General features: G+C 47.1%; 1 protein-coding gene across 1 annotated transcript in view; it reads right to left on the reverse strand.

Annotated features, from left to right (window-relative positions):
* Zfyve26 (zinc finger FYVE-type containing 26) overlaps positions 1-11508 on the reverse strand; it is a 69447-nt gene that overhangs the window by 40420 nt on the left and 17519 nt on the right. Inside the window, 10 exon segments of the mRNA XM_021201422.2 lie at positions 379-481; positions 1622-1840; positions 3086-3250; positions 3354-3473; positions 4673-4936; positions 5879-6080; positions 8264-8415; positions 8867-8935; positions 9904-9990; positions 10217-10819. Coding sequence (XP_021057081.1) covers positions 379-481; positions 1622-1840; positions 3086-3250; positions 3354-3473; positions 4673-4936; positions 5879-6080; positions 8264-8415; positions 8867-8935; positions 9904-9990; positions 10217-10819 — 1984 coding nt within the window.

The raw sequence follows: 11508 nt of genomic DNA on the forward strand, positions 1-11508 counted from the left end.
TGAGCCACCATGTGGTTGCTGGGATTTGAACTCTGGACCTTCGGAAGAGCAGTCGGGTGCTCTTACCCACTGAGCCATCTCACCAGCCCGTGAACAATTTTTAGTCGTAGTAGATAATGATAAAATGGTTCTCCACAGGGGTTATAACACTTTGTATAGCTTACAAGCAATGGTCTCAAGTCTGAGAATGATTATTTCTCTATAGGCTACATGATCATCATGTTAGCGAACCTCTGGCTTTCGCTTATCTGTCAGTGTAGATTCACCATTAGTTTCCTACTTAGAATATTCACTAGTGGTTAAGCAAGAGAGAAAGAAAGGAAGAATGCTGAATTTGAGCCTGCTATGAAAGAATAAGTCTTCACAGGTGATGCTTACCTGTCTGGGGGAACCTGTCTTTCAAGCAGGAGATGTGACACCAGTTGGGAAGAGCTCTGCTGCAGGAGAACAAAGGGATTTCCAACCCTGACCTCCACATGATCTGAGAGAGTAAAGAAATAAGCTTTGTTTGCCTTGCTGCGAGTAACTGCTCAGGGCCCTGCTTCAGAGAATTGATTAGTTGTGCTGTGAGTGACAATGAAGACATCAGAACCATCTTCTGTTGAGTCAGAGGGGGTACAGGTGTTCTCACCATGACCCTGGACACAAGTTAATCCACATCACAGCATTAAAGACTTCCAACCCAGACAAGCTTCAGTGGCCAGTCTAGCTACTGACAGCACACAATGCTCACTGCAACCTGACTGAAGTTGAAGCTGAGCCTCCATCTCTGAAATGCTCTGAAGTGTTTTGGCTCCTGGAATGTCTGCATGCACATAATGGGGTACCATGGGATAGGATCTAAGTCTAAATATTGATGTTTCATGGATCTCTTATATACAGAACTCAAAGGTAAGATTATAAAGTATTTTCATGCATCTGTGTTTTAGCCATGACCTGTTAAGCCCTTTATGGCATCAGGTTGGTGGTTAAAAAGGTTGGGGAGCTGGAAAATTTAAGATTTCAGCTTTTTATCCATTCACCTGGAATTTGCTATCAACACAAGAAAGAATCTACGACTCATGTCAAAAGCCTGATTTTTCTACTGGGCTCTGAAATCCACAATGAACCCCAATTCTGACAAACTTTTTGTATTGTTTTGTTACAGGTTATTATATAGTTCAGACTGGATTAGAACTCCTGATCCTCCTGCCTCTGTCCTCCAAGTTTTAGGATTTGAGGCATGTGCCACCACACCTGGCTTCAGAGATATTTTGAGGCACCAATCCCATGAGAGATTAACGAGGACTTCCATGAGCTGAAAAATTTTACTTGGCAGAAAGATGCATAACATAGAGTAATAAGAGATTTACAAATCTGATATCCTTGGTTATTGTGTAACCAGAAAGAACCGCTTTGTTTGTTTGTTTGTTTCTCTGTGTAGCCCTGGCTGTCCTTGAACTTACTCTGTAGATTAGGCTGACTTAGAACTCAGAGATCCACCTGCCACTGGCTCCCGAGTGTTAGAATTAAAGGCCTGTGCCATCACCGCCTGGGTTAGAAAGAGGCTCTCAACGAAGCATTTCTCTTCCTCTCCTTAAATAACTGCCAGTCATAGCTCCAAATCTTTCTCACTACTCACCAGGGTCGGAGCTCAGACTCCGAAGGAGGACAGCAGCCAGGCTGCTGCAGTAGCTGAAGAAGGCTCCCACGTAGTCAGTTTGTCTGGGGCCTGCTGGGGTCTGTCTTCCCAGGGTCTTCTGGAGGAGCTGACTTTGGATGCGCACAGGGTGGGCCTCTGCCTCGGGGGCTTTCTGGGCTGCCTGCTCCACTAGGCAAGAGAGTGGAGTACTCTTGGGCTCTGTGAGGAATCCGGGTGGGAGAAGAGATGTGGCTTTATTCTATGCTTCTAGCTTTGAGTCAATTTCTAAAAAAGAAACATTCTACTTATTTATTTACTTTTTTGTTTGTGTGTTTTTGAGACAGGGTTTCTCTGTTTAGCCCTGGCTACCCTGGAACTTGCTTGGTCTGTAGGCCAGGCTGACTTCAAACTCACAGAGATCTGCCTGCCTCTGCCTCCCAAGTGCTGAGATTAAAGACATGGGCTACCCACACGAGGCTCTGTTTTTTATTTTTAGATATGTGCCTGCATGTGTGAATTTGGGTGCCTACGGAGGCCAGAAGAAGATGTGAGACCGACTGAAGCTGGAGTTCTCGTATTTGTGAGGCATATATGGGTGCCAGGAACTAAACTTGGGTCCTCTGGAACAGCAAGTACTCTTTTTTTTTTTTTTTTTTTTTAAAGCTTCATTTATTTATTGTATGTAATTACACTGTAGCTGTCTTCAGACACTCCAGTAGAGGGTGTCAGATCTTGTTACAGATGGTTATGAGCCACCATGTGNTTATGAGCCACCATGTGGTTGCTGGGATTTGAACTCAGGACCTTTGGAAGAGCAGTCGGGTGCTCTTACCCACTGAGCCATCTCACCAGCCCCAGCAAGTACTCTTAACCACTGAGCCATCTCTCTGGCCTCTTGGCTTTGGATCAACTTGTGACCCAGTGTGTGAGCTGAGCTTTCTACATAGTACACTGGGTTTCTACAGGACACACATGACTATGTAAGCACCATGCTTAGAATGCAGACAAACAAAACAAACAGACAAATAAAACTCCCAGTTCAGCCATGTGGCCATGTGATCTCATCCAGAAAGAGCCTGTTGTCTAGTGAAGGCAGGCTATATAGTGCTGTTTTGACGCTGCTGTCTCGGGGGTGCAGCAGCTTTATGAAGGGCATAAGAAGCTTTTGAGGAGGGTTGGTCAAAACTAACCCTGTACCAGCTGGGTATGTTTCTCACTAGGAGTAAAAACAAAAAAACAAAAAAAAGTACCTGCTAGTAAGAGTGTCAAGTGTCCTTTCAACTGAATTGGAGAAGAAGGAAGTGTGGTTCTGAACTGAGCCTTGCTTAGCTGGAAACGGCTGACTGAGCCCAGCTCTAGAGGGCAGAGCCTTTGCTCCAAAATGCTCATACATCCTTGGCTGTCTCATCTCCCTTTTCTGCTGCTCTTTTCTGCTTATCTGTTCCTGTGCAACCAGACCTGTACCTGGCAATGCTAATGCCTCTCGCAGTGACTGCAGAGCCTGCTCCAGCTGCTGGGAAAGGCTGGTGTGGCTGGCAACGCAGTCTTCGGTGAGGCTGGGCCAGCACATCTGAAGCAGCTCAGAGATGCTGCTGCGTGGAGCGCCTCCTCCCCTTTCTTCTAGAGTCTCTGTGGAAAACATGTGGAAAGGAAGAAAGGGAAAAAACCAAAATGTCTGGTGACCCACCGTTCCAATCCAGGAAAGGCAAAGAGGCAGAGTAAAGCAACTTACCTGATTTGGTCAGTCCCGTTTGTGTAAGTGGGTAACTTAGAATCTTACTAATTTGCTGAAGGACAAATGGAAAACCTCGTATACCATCAGGATTCAGGACAACCTGGTCGAGCCTTCGACCTGAAATAGACAAAGGGAAAACTGGATTCTCAGAGGCTGATGCTCAGTTTTGCAGTTCCTTGGGTAGATCTTATTTTTTTCTAACAGTAATTGCTGGGTGCACACTGTGACATTTTGGGTGACCACAAGCAGACCTGGTGTATGCCATGCTTGAGCCTCCAGGACTACCTTGGTGAGATGCCTCAGCTGTCAACAGCAGATTCAGAATCTCTGGCATTTCTGTGGGATTTGTTGACCAAAGAAAAAAGGGACATTCCCTGGGGATTTGTCCTCCTATTCTCCTCAGCCATGGGCCTGAGCTGGATTCAGATTTGTCTTTTCTAACTGCCCAAGGCTACCTTCATATACCTTTCCATCCTCTTGCTCTAAGACAGTGGGTCTCAACCTTCCTAACGCTCTGATTCTCTTATACAGTTCCACACGTTGTGGTCACCCCTCTATCATAACATTATTTTCATTGTTACTTCCTGATTGCAATTTTGTCACTGTCATGAATTGTAATATAAATATCCGACGGTTGTATGTGACCCCTATATGAAAGGTTTGTTCGACTCTCAAAGGGGTCGTGACCCACAGGTTGAGAATCACTGCTCTAAGCATTCCATGCACACATCCTAGCACATTTTCCTGTGCCCTGGTGTGCAGACTCATAGCAGTCCCATCTTCACCCAGGAGGAGCCTGCAGTCTCATGGTACTTATTTCTCCGGAACCTTGGTTTTTGTAGGCCAGCAGATTGAATCCAGGGCTCCAGCATGTTACCCTCTCACTCCACAGGTCTGTATCATTCTTAAAGTAGGTTTCTTTCTTTTTACAAAGTAGCAATTGGTGGGTTTCTTTGTGGCATCTTCATGTCATATGCTTTGAACTTCTCCCTTGTTCATCCTCCTCTCTCTTCTGCTGTGTATCCCCTCTTCCCTATAATTCTAGTTACCCTTTGACTTCCTTCAATTTAATGACAAATCAGCAAAGAATTTCCCTAAGTGACTGCAGACTGCTGTCTCTGAATATGATGAGACACTCGATAGTCTGTACTTACGCCATTAGGATGAGGGCATTAACTAATGCTTAGCACCTTCCCCCTTTCCTTCCCTCATAGCTTCTTAAAGGTTCGATGAGCTCTTGGGCACAACTGACGATGGATGGATGGATGGATGGATGGATGGATGGGAATGGAGGGAGGTGAACACCGCCCACTTACCCCGGCTCTCAAGGCTGCTGCTCAGTCGCCGCTCGGCTGTTTCTAGGAGCTGTTTGCAGGTCTTCCAGAGCTGGCACTGGCAGCAAGCTAGGTCGAATGCAGCCATGGCAGGGGGACTGAGGTCTTCCAGAACTTCTCTAAGAGGTGTGGTGGTCTCCATGGGAATAGCATTTATCCAAAAATCCTCCTGAAGCGTGGGGATGGGGTCTTCAGAGGGGCTAAGGAGCTTGTCAGTCACATCAGAGATGGAGTAAAATACCATCCCTGGACAGGCAGCATTGGGGCAAAACAGAAGGGTTAGGGTGAGTCTAGCTACCACCTGCATTATGAAAAGAAGTTTGCCTGAGGCTCTTCTGCACAAGATCTGTGTATAATAGGCTTTCATTAGGGCCTATTCATGGGAAACACTCTAAAGCACATTGCTAAAAAAAAAGCACACTAGACAACATTACTGCTGTTAGAGGCTCTTTCTGTCTGAAACATTGACTCGATGTGCCTATATATGTTTTAAATAGGGGTCGGGGAGATGGCTCACTGGGTAAGAACACTTGCTGAACAGGCACAAGGACTTGGGTATATATTTTAAGTAGGCACTGAAAAGTTTCTAGAAGTGTCTGTAAAGGCCAACCATAGGATGGTAACCTGATATATGGCGTCTGGGGACAGACAGGAGAGCTGAGAATGTGGGATGAGTGTCTGCTTTGAGAAAGAAGGAAAGGTAGCTGTTGGGGTAACCACTTGCCACTGCTGGGAGCCAGGCTGTGGCCCCACAGGCTGCAAATGTTAACAAGTGTTTTTTTTTTGTTTGTTTGTTTGTTTTTTTTCAACTTTAGGAACAGTCACGTGATACCACTTACTGTGGAACAACTACATGGAAGGGAACTGCTCCTAACAACCCTCTAAAGCCCCCCTGAGGGATTACAAGATGCACTGGGGTAGCCCTCCCACTCTTTTGCTTAAGCTGGGAGGATAAGCAGGGGTGGCAGGGGTGGATATGTGGTGAGAGGCAGGTGTGTGAAACACCTCGTCAGGGAGGCTGCGTGCAGCTGGGAAACTCTCAGAATGTGTCAGGATAGCTGGTTTTAGGACAGGTGTCCTGCTTCCCGGTTCTGTCGACTTCTCATGAAGACCTGGGTGCTGTCTTCCTTCCCTTAAGCTGCCACCCCAGCTATCCCTCCAACTTTGATGTCAGCAAGGAAGACAAACCTGCTGCTGCGGCACTGCCGATGGCCTGGAGAGTTGAGCGCCCACTGCCAGTGCGCCGGATGGTGCTGTTACCCCCATCTGAATTCTGGTTTTCAATCTTATGTTCTACTTGGGCCAGCTCCTGGATCACCTCTTGGTATCGCTCTACAAACATCAGCTCCCCGGCGCTAGGTGAGGACTTCAGGTTGAACATGAGTACCACCTGTCATGGGAAGGGAAGGAATGTGGCAGTGGTGGGTCCACAGATTCTGGGAGTATCCAGAGATAGGACGCTGGACCAATTCATTAGACTTTGGACCTAAGATGGCTATTTTACAGGACTATAGAGCACTGGATTTTATTTTTTCTTTTTGAGAGATGGCTTTTCTGTGTAGCTTGTAATGGAACTCACTTTGTAGACCAGGGTAGCCTCAATCCACCTCTCTCTGCCTCCCACATGCTGCGATTAAAGGCATATGCCACTATAATAGGCTGGCGCTGAATGTTAAGAGGTCAAATACAAAATGGCTTTTAAAAAGTCCATAAACCAATCACCAAAGGTCCAGTAGGAAATAAGCAAATGATATTAGTCATCTCAGAAGAAGCACCTATGCAAAATACACAAGAAAATATCTTTCCTGATCAGGAATTTAATTAATGATACTGTTTCAGTTGCTGTGATGAAACACTGTGACCGAAGCAACTTGGGGAGGAAAGGGTTTATTTGGCTTACACTTCCACATCACTGTTCATCACTGAAGGAAGTGAGGACAGGAACTCAAGCAGGCCTGGAACCTGGGGGCAGGAGCTGATGCAGAGGCCACAGAGGGGTGCTGCTTACTGGCTTGCTCCTCTTGGTTTGCTCAGCCTAATTTCTTATAGAACCCAGGATCACTAGCCCAGGGGTGGTTCAGCTCATCAATCACTAATAAAGAAAATGCCCTTCAGGCTTACCTATAGCCTGATCCTATGGAGCCATTCTCTCAGTTGAGGCTCCCTACTCTCTGTTGTTAAACACACATACACACATACACATACACACACACATACAACTCAAGGAAAGGAAGACAAATGTAGGGTATTTAGAGGAGAAAGCACCAAGCAACTCCTAGTTCAGCTGTTTGGGAAGCAAGAACAACACAACAGTGAGATCCAGGAGTGTAACTCATTGTGAGACCCCTGGTTCGATCCACGGCACTATAAAAACAAAAAGAATTGGTGGGGTGGGGGGATCACCTATCTTGTCCAGAGGTTCCTCTTTATTGAAGTAAGAGCTCTAAAAGGTACAGTGGGAGTTAAGGAAAGATCATCTTAGCATAGGGTTTCCCCTAGATCTGCTTAACAACTGAAGTAACACCATAGAAAATTCTAACCTGAACATTTGGTCAGGGACCAGCATTAAGTTTCAAAAAACGCACTGAGAGTTTGAAGCATAAGTGGTACTTAATGCTACTGAGTTTAAACAACACACATTGTTCCTGCATTTCTCATGACTTCTGTATAATCTTTTTTTTTTTTTTAAAGATTTATTTATTTATTATATGTAAGTACACTGTAGCTGTCTTCAGACACTTCAGAAGAGGGAGTCAGATCTTGTTACGGATAGCTGTGAGCCACCATGTGGTTGCTGGGATTTGAACTCCGGACCTTCGGAAGAGCAGTCGGGTGCTCTTACCCACTGAGCCATTTCACCAGCCCCTGTATAATCTTCTTAGCCTTACTATGAGGGAGGAGAAGCAGGAATTATACTAAGCTACAATTGTCCATGGAGGATCAAGGCTCAGAGAGCTTGAGTCTTTTGACTGTTATTTTCCTTACATACCAGGGCACTCCAGTTTGCTACTTCTATGCTGTATGGTGAATGAGCTGTCCCTCTGCTTATTACCAAAAGTTATCTGCATTGTGGGTTTTTTTTTTTCCAAGACAGGATTTCTCTGTGTTGCCCTGGTTGTCCTAGAACTTGCTCTGTAGACCAGGCTGGCCTCAAACTCAGAGATCCATCTGCCTCTGCCTCCCTTGTGTGGAGATTAAAGGTGCCCATTACCACGACCAGCTCTGATTTTTATCTATGTAAGGACACAGATATGTTCACAGAAATATGAAGAAAGAAACAAAAGTTTCGCTGTTATGAGGTAGTGGGATTGTGGCTATTGTATTTTGTTAACATACCACTCCTATTAGGAACACAAATAACTTAATGTCTCTAAGCCTGCGGTGCTGAGCACAGGGCCTGCACACACAGACATTCTTTTCTACTTCTTCTGCTCAGTGGGACCTCCTGCAAGCACCCCCAAGTACTTTTGATGTCACATACATTTAGCTTTCCCTGAGCCCGGATGTGACAGCCAGTTAGGGGCTCACTTAGCTTGCTTTACCGTGACGAGGTGTCATTATGGTTTCGCTTACCTGATGAGCTTCTGCGAAGTTCCCCCTTAGGATACAGGATGCCAGCAGAGACTCCGGGGAGGAGAACATCATGGGGATGATCGAACTCTGAGGCTGGGGCTGAAACCGGTTGTCTGACTCCACCTGCCCAGACACAGCACTCAGACTCCCTTCTGTCAGGTGTAAGGATGTTGGAGACATTAAGGAAAAAAAACCAGAGTTGTCATCTCTCCATATTCCTATAGTTTCTATAAACTATAGAATGACTTTTTATTGTTGTTGTTTATTCAAGACAGTGTTTCTCTGTGTAGCCCTGGCTGTTCTGGAACTCACTCTGTAGTCCATGCTGTTCTTAAACTTACAGAGATCTGATCGCCTCTGCCTCCCACATGCTGGGATTAAAGGCGTGCACCACCACTGCCCAGGTTAGATAATGAAGCACTTCACTGCTGGGTGACTTAACTAAGAAAGAGAGCCCTTTCCCTTTTCCCAGCTGACATCTGCTGTTATCTGCAAAAATAATCCTTGAACAAAGCTTTAGTTCTAGTATTTACAGCACAGGACATGGCAAGGGTGTGTGAAGGCAAGCTGACTACAGGTAGCAGCAGGCTGGGGCGCACACACCTGAAGTACTTGTGCTCAGCTCACTACTTGTCCCTTCCAGGGATGGGTTGGAGCCTTTTTCCCGGCCATCTAGAGGTAATAGATCAAAAATTTAGTCAGCAACTCCTTATAGTATACAAAGTACGACGTCAGACTACAAGTCATGATCTAGGCAGACTGAGGCTAAAGGGTAAGTACAGGATGGAGGGCGGGTATGATGTAGTTCCATATCTCTCTGGGTAGCAGTTTATACCAATGGCTTTTACCGTGTGGGGTCTTAGAGTCCTGGGAGCTTGTGACTAACATCTGAAGACAAAGTACTAGCGATAGTTTGGTAAAATAAAGGGACAACTACCATGACCAGGCAACAATAGGGTGCAAAGAAGGGGTCGTGACATTGTCTGACATAGAGGATGTGTCTTCGGATATGAAAAGGGAGGAAATAAAGTGCAAGCCATGGCCTGCAGAAGGCTGCCCAGGGGAAAAGCTGCTCAGTGCTAGTTATCCTCGGTGCCAATGGAGGCTGCCTTAGTGTGGCCTTATGAAGGCTGTGTCACCCACCAACAGTGTTCCCTTGGCCCAATACTGAGGCAGCCCTGTGGAAAGGAACAGCTGTGGAGAAGAGGAAATGGAATGCACACTCATGGGCTGGGTGACTCAGGGGGATGCAGACTCTGCCTGTGTCCCAAGCCAATCAGCTGAGAAGTATCAAAGCTGAGTGACACCACCACCATGCAGTTTCCCAGGTTTCTCTCATGTCAACCTTCACCTACCCAGAGTGTCTACAATCTGTGCATGTGTGTGTGTGGGTGGGGGGGGGTGTGGGTGTGTGCGTGTGCACGTGTATGTGTAGGGGAATATGTGAAGCGATATGTACATTGTGTTGCATGGAAAATTTCTGCATGGCTGTGTAAGAAACTGTTAAGAGCTGACTGTGGGAGTGGAAGGATGCTTTTGTGTTTCTGACCATATGCTCAGCTTGAAGGACCGGACAAGCACAGGCATGCCTCTTTGTCAGGTGAATGGGAACAAGGCTTGACAAGAGTTCTTTAGATCACCTGCCCGGGTCCTTCTGGTCCGACGACCTCGGCGGAGACTAGAGTGCCTTGTAGCAATGGGCCGGTATCTTCGGGAAGGTTGCTCTTCTGAAACAGCAAACACAGGCAGGGTGACCAGCTTTGATTTGACCATTGTGGAAACAGGCGGGGTGATCTTCATTAAGCTCTGGGATCTGCAGCACTGCCCTGGGCTGCTATGGTCATATGTCCCGGATTAGGGTGTGGTTCCCACATGCCTGCCCCTTGTCCACATTGCTGGGGCTTTTCTCCTTTCCTACTTTCTAGACTTCCTAGTTCTGACCCCTCCTCTCACCTGAGCCCTGGTTTCTCGTTACCACTTTGTACCGCCATTGTGCCTCGGAGAGAACCTTTGAGAACCTGTGCAGGCGGCTCTGCAGTCCATCTCTGGCCGCTGAACAGCTCTGGTCTTCTGGCAGCTTTGCCTGCTCGGGAGTGCGGGGGCTGCTGATTTCACTGAGTTGCTCCTGAAGAAGGCTGAGGAATGCTCCTATTGCAAACTCATCGGCCAGGAATCCATTCACGCCACTAGTAAAGTGCTTCAGATCCAAAAAGCTGTGCTTGTGAGGCTCTGGTGAACTGTCTTTCGGTTCTGCCTTTGGACAGCCAGGCTGAGCAAGGTTCTTGGGTCCCGTGGAAGCCCGCTCTGACCGCCTCTCAGTTGTGGCTATGTGCTGAGGGCTCTCTGATGGGGACCTCAAACCCCAGGGGCCTTTCCCCTCAATGTCCTCATCCTCGGCGTAGTCCTCGGGCAGGTGAGGCTCTGGGTGAAGTTCGGCAGAGGTAATGAGGAGCAATGAGAAGATGTTTTCCAGAATTTCCAGGCACAGAGAGGCAGGGATGCTGTGTAAATACTGTCGGCACCTGGCCAGGTATGTTGGGAAGAGATGTGAAGCACCTAAGAATGGCCGAGGAAGAGATGAGGGAGAGCAATGTTAGAAAGCAGAGCCACTGAACACCACCACGCTTCTGCTCTTACACCATCACATTCTTTCTTATCTATGACAAAGGCTTCCTCCGCATTTCAGTTCTAGGGATTAAGGTAACATGGGCTCCTTATCATAAATCTCAATTCAACTTTAACCTCCCACGACGCTTAGGCTGCCTGGGTCTCTCATTTCACAAGAATGTGGTGGTGCAATTCTGATCCCAGCATTCTGGAGGCTGAGGTAGGAGGGGTGCCACAAGTTCAAGGCCAGTCTGAGCTATAGAATGAAACTGCCCTAACAAAGGAGAGGCTGGAGAGATGGTTCAGTGGTTAAGTGCACTGGCTGCTTTTCTAGAGGACATGGATGTGATTCCCTACATCTATATGACGGCTCACAGCCTCTGTATCTCCAGTTCTAAGGAGGTCAGATGCAGTTTTCTGGCCTCTGTGGGCACCAGGCATGTGCATGATACACAGAGAGACATGCAGGCAAAACAGCCATGTATATTAAAAAAATAATCTAAAAAATTAAAACAGGAGGAGGAGGAGGGAAGGGAGGAGGGGAAGGAGGAGAGGGAGGAGGAGAGGGAGGAGGGGAAGGAGGAGGAGAGGGAGGAGGGGAAGGAGGAGGAGAGGGAGGAGGGGAAGGGGCAGGGGAG

This window comes from Mus pahari, chromosome 7 (assembly GCF_900095145.1).
Source record: "Mus pahari chromosome 7, PAHARI_EIJ_v1.1, whole genome shotgun sequence".
NCBI classification, from domain to species: Eukaryota; Metazoa; Chordata; class Mammalia; order Rodentia; family Muridae; genus Mus; species Mus pahari.